Source organism: Lycorma delicatula, chromosome 7 (genome assembly GCF_047948215.1).
Source record: "Lycorma delicatula isolate Av1 chromosome 7, ASM4794821v1, whole genome shotgun sequence".
NCBI classification, from domain to species: domain Eukaryota; kingdom Metazoa; phylum Arthropoda; class Insecta; order Hemiptera; family Fulgoridae; genus Lycorma; species Lycorma delicatula.
In genome coordinates this window covers 59,112,573-59,127,122 of record NC_134461.1, presented here as the reverse complement: position 1 = coordinate 59,127,122, position 14,550 = coordinate 59,112,573, and the positions used below count along the sequence as shown (strand labels likewise).

General features: G+C 27.1%; 3 protein-coding genes across 5 annotated transcripts in view; 2 read left to right on the top strand and 1 right to left on the bottom strand.

The window, feature by feature from the left end:
* Positions 1-4,498, top strand: part of LOC142327941 (solute carrier family 22 member 1-like) — a 42,139-nt gene extending 37,641 nt beyond the window's left edge. Inside the window, exon 10 of one of the 2 annotated variants that reach the window (XM_075371350.1) lies at positions 4,041-4,498. In XM_075371350.1, coding sequence (XP_075227465.1) covers positions 4,041-4,131 — 91 coding nt within the window. In that variant the 3' untranslated portion in view covers positions 4,132-4,498. The remainder of the gene's footprint in view (positions 1-4,040) is intronic. The other variant, XM_075371349.1, reaches the window with a different exon arrangement.
* Positions 4,499-5,345: 847 nt separating this feature from the next.
* On the bottom strand, positions 5,346-8,987 carry MED22 (Mediator complex subunit 22). Its single transcript, XM_075371892.1, has 2 exons — positions 8,695-8,987; positions 5,346-6,312 (listed from the first exon to the last, which is right to left on the bottom strand). The coding sequence occupies exons 1-2, from the start codon at positions 8,795-8,797 to the stop codon at positions 5,993-5,995; spliced, it is 423 nt and encodes a 140-aa protein (XP_075228007.1). The 5' UTR covers positions 8,798-8,987; the 3' UTR covers positions 5,346-5,992.
* A 554-nt stretch (positions 8,988-9,541) lies between these two features.
* LOC142328244 (ATP-binding cassette sub-family F member 1) overlaps positions 9,542-14,550 on the top strand; it is a 55,562-nt gene continuing 50,553 nt past the window's right edge. For both annotated transcript variants that reach the window (XM_075371885.1, XM_075371883.1), the window contains exon 1: positions 9,542-10,468. In XM_075371885.1, the coding sequence (XP_075228000.1) occupies positions 9,727-10,468 (742 nt within the window). In that variant the 5' untranslated portion in view covers positions 9,542-9,726. The remainder of the gene's footprint in view (positions 10,469-14,550) is intronic.

Below are 14,550 nucleotides of genomic sequence, written 5' to 3'. Positions count from 1 at the left end.
AAGAATTCTATATAAACTGTCTCAACTCGAGTAATGCATTATGGACTTCTTATGAAATATGTGACAGGATTGGAATTTCTAGTTCTATAAATATAATCTTCTACATTATTCTCAGTTTCTTCAATTAAAACTTCAGAAACAATGTCTTCATTAGTCAGTAGAAAAGATGCAATTACTTCATCATAAATTTTATTCCACCAAAATAATTCATTACCTTCTTCAATTTCCAAAATTTCAGTTGCTTCTGCATTTTCTGTTTCTGCTCTTTATCCTACTTTTTTAAAGCAGTTTTTTAAGGTAGATGATATGAACTAATTTCAAGTTTATATTAATAAATGCAGTGCATCAAGAAAATTAATTTCTCTGTTTTTTAGTATTTGATACTTAGATTATTGGACAATAAACTTTCAACCACACCACACTACCTATGACTTTCATCATTAATTTTTTCTTTTCTTTTAATTTATTAAAACCTTTCTTTTGCATGTCCTTTCATTACAATGTATTTAATATTTTGTTTTTTCGTTTTGTTCTAATCGCATTCTTACAGCTCATTATCACTGTAAATGAATTATTACCAAAATGTTTAATACTGTAACTTTATAAAATAAAACTAATTATTGCATTCTCAGTTTATATCACTGATTTCCAAAATGTGATTCAATAAAACAAAAGTATGATTCTAGTAATAATAACATTTTCTGTGGTATATTATTTAAGTAAATTTATATCTCCCAACTTTATTCAAGTAAGCAGAATTTACCGTAGTTCTTCATAACTGTACCCAAACACTAACTATCTTGAAGAGTTTAAGACATAGTCCTAGACTGAATTTCCTTTATTGCACTAATCAACAGGTCTTGGGCAAGATGGTAAATCACCCTAATATGTGATTTGTTCTTTTTCACAACCTTACAACTCCCTTGTTTGTTTCAGTTTTCTGTGTACAAGTCTGACTCTAATATATTCTCTATGTTGAGAAGAGTGCCAGAATGAGAAGAGCCTAGTACATTCTTGGTATCTAGAGGTGGAGAGAATGCTTGTGGATTGACTCAGGGACTCTTGTTTCATATTTAGTAGCTGTACAATGGCTTTAGTGCCCATTATTTAAAGCTGGATCACCATATCCCCTGACCACCACACAATTAATTTACAATATCCATTTTTTATAGGTTTGACCTATGTCATTTTTGGGTACATCAATCTTTTAATCAACTATCACTATGTATTCAAGGACACAGGTTCAAGATAATTTCCGAATGAATTAAACTGGAACTGCCCTGGTTACATATAAAATAGCATAGAAATCATTATCAGTAGCTTAAATACAACAGAGTAAAATGAACACAATACATGTAAATATTATATAAAATTTACAAAATTCTTACCAAATAGAAAATTAAATTTACTGAAACTTTTTCAGTTTGAACTCATACAATTATGTTTGTCTTACTTACCCCCATCTGGGTATGTATTTCACCTGACAAAATGTCATTTTCTTAAAAACTGCAGAAACAGAATCAACTTTGAAGGTATAAAATCGGTTAAAGTATTAAAATATATCTGATAACAATAAATAAATAAACATTATTCACGTACATTTCTTGAACCAATTTGCTTTTTAAATTATGAGAATGTGCTTCCTAACGATATTTTTGGAGTTAAGTAAATCTTTCATCAGTATTGTTGCAGTTTGTGCTGTTGTTCATAGAATCTATTCGGAGGTAGTAAAAAACCTCTTTAATACCCATTATTGTCTTTAGAAACAATGTATACTATCTTTTTTGTGCTTGTTTATTGTTTTTTCTTTCAAAAGTTTTTGTGTTACTGTATTTCATAGAACTTGAGCTGACCGAGTTCATGTTTTTTTTATGCGCCATACATAAACCGTTTATAATGTGTTTTATCAAAATACATCTGATAACAATAAATAAACACTATTTCATATGCATTTCTTTGAAAAAAATCTTTGCATATTTGACTTGTTTCTAAAAGTGATTTAAATAAAATTTGATTGTGTTGGTGTATGTGTTCTTTATATCTATGTTTAGTTACTCCAATGAAGTGGAGTCACAGTAGATAAATTTATTTACTCATAAGTTGTTATGTTTACCTCTGTGTCTGTTTTATTAGTTTTTGTATAATCTTGTGAATTCTGTTTGTGTTTCAAGCATATTTAATATATTTAGAAAGTGAGAGGTTTTTTAAAAGTTTAAATAGATTTCAAACAGTTAATTAATCAAACACTTCTTTTCCTGGGAAAAGTTATTGCAAGTGAATTAGTAATAATTAATTACTAACATTTGAATATATTTAAATGAATAATAAAAAAAGTTAACCCCGTAAAAAATAATAGGTAACATAATTCAACAATTAATTTTTATCCATGCTTGAAGAACATCAAAAGTAAATTTAAAACTCAAGAGGTTTTAAATCTCACTCACTACAATCTTAAAGAACCATATTTAAAACCTGAAGCTTGTAATGAAAGGCTTCCATAACAAAAGTGCATACAATGAACTAAGCTTACAAATACAAAATGATTGTAATATTTTTCAGCCTGTGTACTTGAGTAAAAAGATACTATTTTTGAGACACCCAATCTTCATTGCAGAGGGTAGTAGTCTTAAAATTTTCTTGAAAAGTTGTTAGTTTTAATCATAATTATTTTTGCATTTTTTCTTTTTTGAGTATACAACTAAATTAAAATGCTATATCCTATTTATAAAATCAGTTTGTATTTTTACCTACCTATTTTTGTTTGTAATTTTAACTATTTAATTTTTCTTTAAAATACTTAAGGTTTATGTATTTTTTTTTTTAAATGATCTCAGTTTACTTGAACTGAAAGGATTTAAATTTCTGGGATGGGTAGTATTATTCTCTTTCACATAATTCTTACTTACAACGGTGAAAGACTATATTCAATTGAAATTTCTCCATTCGACAGTAGTCACCACTATCATGTTTCATTTATAAATTTCATGAGATTCAGAGATCATGCAAACCATCAATCCAGAAGTTCCTGAGAATATGAAAAGCATTTAACTTACTCATCCTGAAAATTCTCTTTAAATGGTATTGTCACAGTCCATTCTGCTGCTTTCAAGATTACAGAATAAAAAAATTCTATATTTTTTAATAATGGATTTAAAAAACCAGAACATGAAAAACTATAATAGTTTACATTGCTGCCACTGGTTTCAATCTTTTATGAATAAAAATGGAATCAAGATATTGGACTATGTTTATTACAGTGATAAGGGTTGGTTTAATTTGTATGGCTATGTGAACAGTCAAAGTAGCCAGATATAGATTGGTGAAAATTGCAACTCTTCTTGTGAACTATCAATCAATTGTAATAACACAAAAATTGGTGCAAAACCTCCCATCAACATGACTTAATCCAAAAATTTGTTGCAATGTAAAAGAAAAACAAGAATATTAAATTCAAGATCACTAAAATGCCATAATCATCATGAAAAAATAACATAACATTTTTTGAACATTGCTTAACCTAAAAAGAGGTCGCTAAATTTCCAGGTTAGACAAACAGGTTTTTCATTTGAATTTATTTAAAATTAGAAATAGCTTTCAGAAAAATCCTCATTAACATGATGAACTGAAAACTAACATTGGCAGTGTAATTACAAACCATATAAAACGAGGCTGGAAATGTCCATAAACAAGTAAAGATCTATATTCAGCTTAGAGGAAATAATTTTCAATAAAAACTATGGGAAGTGAATATTTTTTGATAATTTAAGTCTTACGTTGTAAAAGAATATCCCAAATATACTTAACAAAATTTGAGTTAAGTCCTTTATGAAACACATATATATAAATTGACTCCTTTCCCTTTTACCACATCAAATTTTTATTTTATAAAAATAACAGCAAATAAAAATAACGCAAAAAACTTCACTGTAAAAGATTCTTTAAACTAAAAATATATATTTAGAGATTTAAGTATACAACTTTTGCCTGTTATATTTATTTTTCTTTTATCTATATTCATACGGTTTTTTTTTTTGTTTTAGGCACCTGAAAAAAACAGTGCTTACCAGAACAATTTTTACAGTGAGTAGTGGTATTATAAACACAGCATTTGAGGAAAAACAAACCCGTTAATTTTTTATAAACTAAGTTAGGTTGTTACTATTAAATCTTTTCTGTAAGAATTGTTTTTTATTGTGTAATTTCTATTAGAATTCAAGGAGAAACAAGTCTCAAATTACAAATTTTTTTTTCTTAAATTACGGATGTAAATATCATACCAGAATCTTGCTACAAAGAAAGCAAGATAGGTTCTCCAGCTAGAAACCAGGAGATTTCTAAAGCATCAAATAAGCATTGTTTTCAAAACAAAATAAAACAATCTAAATATTTAGATCTTTGTTTGTAACAGTGTATAAAGGTAACAGCTACTTTTCTGTATATTATTAATTGAAGACTATAAATAATAATATGTAATGAGGATATTAGTCCTACTTAAATAAATCAATTAAAAAATAAGGTTTACATTTATCAATTCAAAGTTTGTAATGTTATCCTTCAATCCATCATAACAGAATTAACTCTTCTAAATTTATCTTGGTAACAATACTGTGCAACATACAACAGTCAATGTTCTATATTCAATATCGTTGTATTGTAATAAGATAATCAGTATTCTAGATACAACAATACCAATACATAAAAATTTAAACAACAAAAGAGTAAAACAAATTATTATAAGTATTAATGAGGTGTTGTAATTTACTTCTGTAAAACAATAAGTAATGACTGAAAATAAGCAAAAAATCATAAGAATATATCCATAAAGTAAAAATAATAAAATATATTCTTAATTACCTCATAATATCATCAGCAGCACAAGGAAATGTAAGCAATTATTATTGTACATAAAGCAAGTAGAACACAAATTAAACATTACAGCTGAATACAAACACAACACACAAATAAGTTTTCTTTATTTTACCATTACAAAAACATCCCTTTATAAATGTATAGGATAAACATACATCCTAACTCATATTTCTCATTAACTTTAGAGGTATGGTGACTTCCTGAGTACTCTGTACATCAGCCAACTTTATCAATATTGGTGAGGTACAACTGTGCCCCTCCTCTTGTAAGTTAAAAGTGTTTCTAAGACAAATTAAAAGTCATCACATGTAGACACAAACATACATGCTGAATTCAAACCGTAATGCAACATTTTGGACTCTCAGAACCTCCAAATATAGTGATAGCTATATCATATACTACTATATAACTTACAGAAAGGTAAAAATTTAATGAAATATTTTTTTGGTATTTTACAAATAAATAAAAACAAAATGTCAATTCCATTTTTTTTTTTTTATTTATAATTTATATTATTGTACCATACTAAATAACAACACTATTTTCAAATATAAAATTGCAGTTTTAACGGACAAAATAGTTTCTGCTGAGTTTCAACATAAAAAGCAGCATTCCAGCCATTTTGTTTCCATATTTGTTTAGGTTTTATTGCTACTAACTTGCTCTGTTAGTTCATAGTTTTGTCAAGTAGCTACAAAATCAGCAAAAACTGGAATATCTGTTTTCAGGCTTAAGTTATATCTAATCATAACATAGTACATCAGGTTGAATAACAATAAACTTCATAAGCTCTTCATGATCATAACAATAATAATTATAAGAAGTTACAAATATTTAGACTTAATGATATGAGAATTACATTCCTATATAATAAGACAATACATCATTACAATTGAACTATCAAAAAACTTCCTACAACACGTGAAATTTTATAATTTATAAGACAACAAATTTCAGTACATATTAAATTTCACACACTACTTTATTCAAATTACACACAATCATTCACTTATCTTTAATTCGGATAGTGAGGGGAATCACCCCCATATTAATTTGTACTCAGTAAAACGTTTTTAAAACAAATTTAAAAAAATTAACATTATTTATTAAAATATAACCAAAATTATTTATATATTGATGTGTAATATTCTTCCTCTAAATCATACAAATCAGCCGCCATATCATCCCGCAAACTCATCAATTTCTGATCACACTCAGCTTGTTTAGTACGAAATAATTTTGAATTCTGTGCAATAGTCTCATTAACTGATGGGAAATCATTTAATATTAAATACTGTTTAATATCAGAAACTAATTTCATAAGCGATTCTCCAGCACGAACAATGTTTGCAGCACGGACATGCATTTCATATGTATCTTGTTCACACTGTGTCATTCTTGACAACTGAGTCTCATTCTCACCTTTTGCCAGTTTTACAATTTCTGGAAAAAAAACCAAAACTAATTTATTAAAGCAACATGCTTGCCTCTATAAATAAACACTCAACACACCACTCTATAAATAAATTAGCATACAGCAGAAGAGACATGAAGATTTGACAAAGTTTATCTTCATATAAATTCATTACAAATCTACACATAAACCTTTTATCTAAATTTTTTTATTGTATTCAGGAAAATGATATATTTTACATTAACATTTTTCTTACCAATTAAAAGAATTGTCTTTTAACTAATAAAAAGTAAGAGAATATGCATTTTTCTACTATAGGGCAGAAAATTCAGTAAAGATAAACATTTTCAATGACACTAATAATATAACTACGTAGAGGAGAAAAGCTAAATTAATCATTTCATACACCTATTTGATACTTTGATAATAATAAAATAGGTGCATAAAACTATGGCTATATTAATGGTAAAAACATTTTCAAGAAATAAAACAAAATTAAAAAAAATTTTAATACATATGCTATTTAACTCAACAACACAAATAAAAAGATATCAAGGGATGGGTATTTCTCAATTTAATATAATTTGTTTTATACAGTTTAATTTAGAGTGATTCATTAATTCCAACACTTGAATTAATTCAGTCCAGACTCAATTGAGCAAGGCAAATTCGTTTGTGATGTTTAATCTTCTAAATGGCAAAATCACGCTGCCCAATAAAAAAATGTTAGAGATGAATTTGATTTAAACTAAAGAACAACACAATTCCTTATCAAATCAATTCAGTAAATATATGCTGCTGTAACTAATATGAGTCACATTCTGTTGAAGCTCAATGTGAACAATAATTATGAGTGAAATAGCATAATAAATATAAACAAGACTTTATTTACAAATTTATCTCCACATATAATATTACCTTATTTTTTTAAATATAATGGAGACTAAAATTGGTTCTTCAAAAGGTTTAATAACAATTTTCTAAGATGTTAAATTACTGTAATTTGCAAATATAAAATTATATGACAATTTAAAAAAGAATTAAAACAAGACAGTGGGTACATAAATCAATAGTTCTTTTATGTCAATATACTAGTCTTTATTATAAAAGTATACCAGAAAAGAAAATTTATTTAAAAAAAGAGTAGATTTATGTGCTATAATTCAAAATATCAAAACATAAGTTCACTTTACTTTTAGGAGATAATAACACTGTCCTTTCTATGTTAACTACATTCACAAGTGTAAGTTACAGAACAAAAAAAAATAATAAAGTTTTAAAGATTATTACAACTAAATTCTTTGTTTAATACAAAAATAATAAATAAGGCGAGTCTTTTGAAGGAGATAATATAGAAGTTTAAATTAAAATGGAGCACAATATTATAGTGCTTCAGAACTAACTTCCTCCCCATTTTCATTGCACTTTGTTTATTGCAGAAAATACAACTATCTAGCATAATTAATGATAATAATTTACGATTTAACAAAATAATTAGAATTATAGAGAATTTAACTCACTAGATAGTAATAAATGAAAATTAACTGAATTTTGTAATATGTATTATAACACTGTTGGTTTTGTATTTTTCATTCCAATATGTTGAAATCTTTAAAAAAATTCTTCCAGCAGTTTTTATTATTTTGCAAAATTTCCTCCAGAGTTTATATATTATAAAGATCCTACAGATAACATTCAATGTATAAGTATAGTAACGCAAGGTTACCAATAACTTGCATTTACTTCACATTCTATATATTCTTTTATATTTATATTCTTCATATTCTATATAATAGAATAAGTGAAATAAACAATAGCCAACAAAAATATCTATCTAATACTACACAAAGATAACTCACACTCAATTTATCTACAATTTCTTAATACCTGGAATATTACCCTTAAGGAAAGGCTGAAGGTATTTAAAATGTAGGCATGGTGGAGAGAAAAAAATATCATGGAAACTAGAGTAAATAATGAAAAGGAAATTTGTACTTAATCTAAACAATTCAGAATAGAAAATCTAACTAGCCGGGAAATAAATCATAAAAAGAATTAATTAAATCAGCACTTGATAGGTCAATAGAAGATGTAAAGAATAAAAGAGAATGAAGTTATATGTAAAGCAAGGGACCAGCCTCACAGCAGGTAACCTTATCCTGGTTTGGGATGGCATTTGCACATATGCTACAAAACATTCATCTCATCCTCTGAAACAATATCCAACGGTGGACCTGGAGGTAAAACAAAAAAAGAAGATAACCTTATATGAATACATTTATAATTGTTGTAAACTTAAGCTTTCAATGAAGCAAAAATAAAGTAACTAAAAGTTCATTAGTTGAAGTTGTAATTTATACATTGTTAATATATATTTTTTTTTACTTCAACAAAACTATTATATTAGTTACCTTCAAAATTTTCCAGCATAGATCGTACATCATCTTTGAGTCGACTAGTATACGATTTCAATAAAGCTTCTTTACTTTGAGGAAATCCTCTTGAATGAGACATTATGATATGTTTATCTAATAAATACGAGTTGGAAATTTTAACTGTTAATCAATTCATACACAAAACTATAACCTCTTGACAATTTTATACACAACATTACCAACCTGAAAACACTGAGCCAATAACCACAAAATCTTAACGAAAAGAAAATAATATAAATAAAACAAAACTATTGTGATTAATTACCAAGAACGTATGGAATTCAATTGTTAAATTATATATCTTTTTAAATTCATTACAGGAAATTCGTTAAAATATAACTCGCAAAACTGATCGAAAATTAAGCAAGGCAATGAAAATACCATGATTGAAAATTCTCGGTTTGATTTTCAAGGGAGGTATTGCAGATAATAAACTCTTATTTTTAGTCACTGGTGAATATTAACAGCTTTATTATTATAAAAATGTACATCCATAATCATTTACAGTTAATGAACGACTGACATCTGAACTTTTTCCTAATCTCCCAGTAAAAATTGTTTTACTTTTAGTAATTGCTGCTTAATTTTTTCTGTTAGCGATATGAATGAGTGGTTTATGATTGATTGTCAAATAGCAATATAGTATTTTATCACAAATATGTCATTTCGATAAAAGTTCACGACTATTATAAATAAATTGTTTGTTTGTAAATACCAATTAAAAAGAATAACATCAGAAAATTACGTCGTTAGAACTACAAAAATCATGACTGTTTTCACTGGACTAAAATTGATTTGAATTCTAATTGTTTAGTCGTAGTTGGCTGCCTGAATAACCTAGAGAAACTTTACACGTGCGTTCTTGTGTTTTTTTGTTAATGTCATAATAGGTGGTTCAGTTCTAATGCAGTTGTTGATTGTTGTTACTTGCTATCTGTGTAGTTAAAATTAATGTTTCGACCAGTTAGATAGTACTAATTTATATTTCTTATTCATTTCGAGTTAAAAATGCCCCCCAAAAAAGGCAAAGCAGATAAAAAGGATACCGTTGCAGCAGATGTTGAGAAAAGTGGGAAAACGTCAAAGAAGAAGCAGAGAGGTAAAGGCAAAATTGATGATTTCAGTGATGATGAAAATGAAATAGAAAAAGATAATATATCCGATGATGAAAATTCTCAATCAAAACCGAGTAAGAAAGGTAAGCAAAAAACTAAACAGAAAAATAAAGGTGGTAGTGATGAAGAATTAGAAAATGTTGTTATTGATAAGAAAACGGATTCTGTTGCTCAGAAAGCAGCACCAAAAACTAAAACTGCCAAGAAAAAACCAAAAGGTAAAGGTAAGAATCAAGACTGGAGTAGTGATGATGAATCTAAGGTCGATATGCTAAATGTGGCCAGTGAATCTGATAGTGATAGCACTCCTTTGTCAAATTTAGCCATCAAAATGAAAAAGAAACAGAAAGTAAAAGTCATGTTAGAAGAAGATGATGAGGAGGAGGAGGAGGAGGATACAGAAGAAGTAATACAAAAGATTTCAGCAGTTAAAATAACTGAAAAGAAAGCAAAGTCAAAAAAGAAAGCCCATGAGGATATTGAGAATGAAGAATTAATTGAAGAAACCAATAATGTAGTTGTAGAACACAGTAAAATTCCACAAAAAAATCAAGTTCAACTTGATTTAAATGCTACGTATGTTGTTAATGATCACATTAAGAATAATGAAGAACCTGCAGTAAAATCCAAGCCAGGTAACAATTTATATTAAATGTATGCTTTGATTAGTATATTTTTTAAGGTATTGTAATACTTATAATTAGCAGATATCCAAAATAACTATCTACTAATTTTAAACCATTGCCCAATATGTTCTGTAGATAATAATCATTCACTTTTTCAATATATGTTGCGTACCTTATTTGTCTTGAAAAATAAAACTAATAAAAATTTCAAACTTGTATGCTACTTAAAAATATAATAATGCAAAAGTTGCATTATTATGAACAAAAAATCCAAATCAAATTATACTAGATCTTGGATAACAGTGTTCTTTGGTGATTGGGTTTCAGTTAACCACACATCTTAGGAATGGTTGATGTGAGACTGTACAAGACTACACATCATTTACATTCATAGATATCATCCTCTGAAATTACTTCAGAGGAACTACCTTACGGTGGTTCTGGAGGCTAAACAGAAAAAGAGAAAAAACTACAGAACTGTTTCTTTTTTCATTACACTATATAATACTTTGATTTAAAATTAAGGACATTTTGTTTTGGTTGCCATTTAAAATAAATTACAATAGAAGGATGTAAAGAGATCTAAACAACTAAATAAAATTAAAAATTATGATATTCATCAATTGTGATGATTATTTGATAAACTTTACTTTTGTTCATACATTAATATACCATAATAGATATGCTTAGGATCAAGTAAACACAAGATCTAAATGTCAAGAAAGCAGGTTTACACACCAGGTGATCATTGCTACATTACAAGTACTCTAGTCAATTAGCAATCACTTTTTGTGAGTTATGGTTCAGATGATAATCTGTTCTGTGGAGAGAGGTTAGGGATAAGGTTAGAATTAAATTTTTGTGGAAAGAGGAATAAACCATAAACTAACTTTAATAGTCAGATTCAGAATTAACTGTTGAAGATGACTGACTGCTCTTCATTAAGGTGATTATCCATTGTACACCTGACTAGTAACATGGGACATGTCTCGTGCTACTAGAGACTAAACCATGGTTTAGTCTCTCTGAAGTGACTTTTATTCAGTTTAAACATAAATTTTGCTAAGTGTCCTATGAGTTTGTATGAAATGAGTTGGTCTTAACCTTAACTTTGTTTCATAGTATAGATTAGCATCTGAACAGGTCTCGATAATTCACAACTGATGGCAGTTTTGTGTGAAATAACAGTTTATTTCTGAAGTTAATTACTAAATTATTAGTTAAAAGTCCCAAATCATGAAACTATTGATTTCTTTCTATTTATTTAAGATTTCTTAGAATTAGAAGTGTGTTGGTATCTATTGATGTGTATAAATTAATTTAAAATTACCTTCAGGAGTTGAATTTGGTGGTGAAAAATTTTTTTTATAATAAGTTTGTTTTTTATGTTAAATATTTTTAATGCATTATTTATGTAAATCTGAACTTTGCAAGTTTTTACTATGACATTGATTTCAATAAGTCAGTTTTGTGCAGTATTTTTTAACAGATTTTGTTCATGATTATTTGCTTTTTTGAAAGTGAATGAATTTTGATGTGATACTGATTCATGTGGTATCTTTGGAGTCTGTAGATAAATTATTAATTTAATTCATCTGATACCTATCGGCAGTGTAATTTGTTGTTTATGAGGGGTGGACACTCCACAATAACTTTTCCATTTAAAAGCTTATTTTTTTTTCAGTTTTAGAAATTTTTATCCAGAAAAAATTGTTGTTTGGAAGTTCAAAGATTGTTTTTTAATGCAATATCTATAATTGTAGTTTCCTAAAATGTCCATATTTGTTAAGGCTTGACTGGAAGATAAATTATTCTTGATTATGTAAAGTGTGTGTGTGAGATTATGTCAGTGTGTGTTGGTGGACTATGTTTGTAATTATTGCCAAAATTTTGACATAAGTTGTCTAATTTTCTCTTGTGAAGTTTATGTTATCTTTTTTTGTTCTTTGTGCCTTTTTCACTGTTATTATTTTGTCATATATCTTTTTAATGTGCTTTAAGATCTTGTCTTTTTTTTTATTCATCCTAACTTATTATTTCCTTTCAGAATTCTTGTTATTAGCGATACATCTTAACAATTGTTAACTGTCTTGCATAGAATTCTGATAAATTATATTTGAAAATTATATATTTTTAACCATGGTTGAAAAATTTTTATGATAAAGGCTTACCTGACATTATCTGTCTCCAGCAATTTTCTCTCTATTCCAAAAAGGTCTGACAGTAAAATAGTGCATGGTCTATAAAGTGCAGATACTGCTGATTAGTTTCTTTATTCTAACATTTATAGAATTTTCTGTTTTTTTCTTTGTTCAGTGCCTTTTCCATGGAGTTTTACTGTTTAGAATGTATTTTAAGTTTTTTCTCACTGCAAGTTATGTTTTTTTCAACAGCTAGCTATTTCTTATTTTAGATTATAACTACCATGTGAAATAGTGAGTTTAATTAATTAAGGTATCTGTAATTTTTAATTTGGTCTTGCTTTTTCTGCAGACTTTTTTCACCTTTAAACTGCTTTTCAACTGCTGCTTCAATAATTCTCTTCTGAGGGCTGAAGAAGATCTTTCTGATTTTTTAACAATTATGAACTACAAATCTTTTATTTATATTTTTCCTTTTTATGCCATCACTGTCTATACTTTCCGGTTTTGGTTTTGTTTTTCATATTTATTTTAGTCTATTCTAGGATTTTAATTTTAGTTTTAATTTAATGCAGTTTCTTATTTTGCTTTTAATAACTTTTATTTTAATTGATATTTAATTGCCCCAACCTTTTCAAGAGTGGAAGGGAATTCAATTAGGAGTGAATATTTCCCATCAATATACTCTTTTTACTGTGAATCTGTGGATACTGTTATGAATATGTTCAATCTAAATGCATTTTGCAGAACAGACTGCATGCAATTATGTGGTTTTCTGAATATCATTATTTTTTTCCTCATTCAAAATTTGGTTGGTTTTAGTTTTTCCAAAAAACCTTTTACTTATAGCCACCTTTTCAAATATTTTATTAACTAGTTGCAGAATACATCATTTGATACTTTCTTTTCATTCATGATCATTTTGTAAATTAGCTCTTAAACCATGCAAGCATGTTAAAGAATTCTTCTATAACCAATGTTTAAAACAATTTTATTGAATTATAGAATGTTCCAGTTGACAGGAATAATAATTTCAAATTATTAAAGTTCTACCCCACCAAGCTAATGACATTTTTTCTTCAAATTAAAATATTGTTTTCTTTATTTAAAAGCTATATAATAACGTACAAAAATTATAAACAATACAATTTAATAAATTACTCAAATTTAAAAGAAGTTAGTACTATCTAGCCTGTCAAACATCAAAATTTTGTGACGGTAAGTATAACACAATTATCATTGAAGATGTACAATACCAATGTACGTGGTAAATTTACAATTATAAATTGTATAAGAGGATTCTTCAACTACAAAATTACTCAAATTCACATAGAATGAAAAAATAATTATAACAAAAAAAAGCATTACAAAATATTTCTTAAGGTTCAAAATTGATCTTATCCTTTTTCTTAACATTAGATGCATGTAATTATATAATATTGTGCAATATTTTTTAACAGATTCTGTTCATGATTATTTGCTTTATTGAGAGTGAATGCATTTTGATGATGTGAGACTGATTTATTTTGATTTTTTTGGAGTCTGTAGATAAATTATTAATTTATTCATCTGACACCTATCGGCAGTTTAATTTCTTGTTTTTTGCAAAATTTCCAAAAAACATACTGATGTTATGGAAATAGTAAAAATTCTTCATTCATAGTTGAAAGTGTTTTGTAAAACTAAGTGTTCAGTAATTTTTCACTTGTGATTAATGAAATAAATACATACATGGAAGTAATATCTCATTCATAAAATAAAATTTTGTAAATTTCATGTTTTCTGCACCACTAATCTAATAGCCTCTTTTACTTATATAATATTTATACTTTATTTTATATGAATTCTTTATTTCAAATTTATATAATAACATATAAGAATGTATAAATTTGTACGTAATAACTTATAACTCTATATTGTCAAGTAGTTAATTAGTCCACCAAGCTGGTT

Excerpts from the sequence above, each read along its gene's own strand:
- MED22 (XM_075371892.1), bottom strand. The coding sequence starts at position 8,797 with ATGTCTCATTCAAGAGGATTTCCTCAAAGTAAAGAAGCTTTATTGAAA. Across the intron at positions 6,313-8,694 it reads TATGCTGGAAAATTTTGAAG|AAATTGTAAAACTGGCAAAA; the intron begins GTAACTAATATA and ends TTTTTTTTCCAG.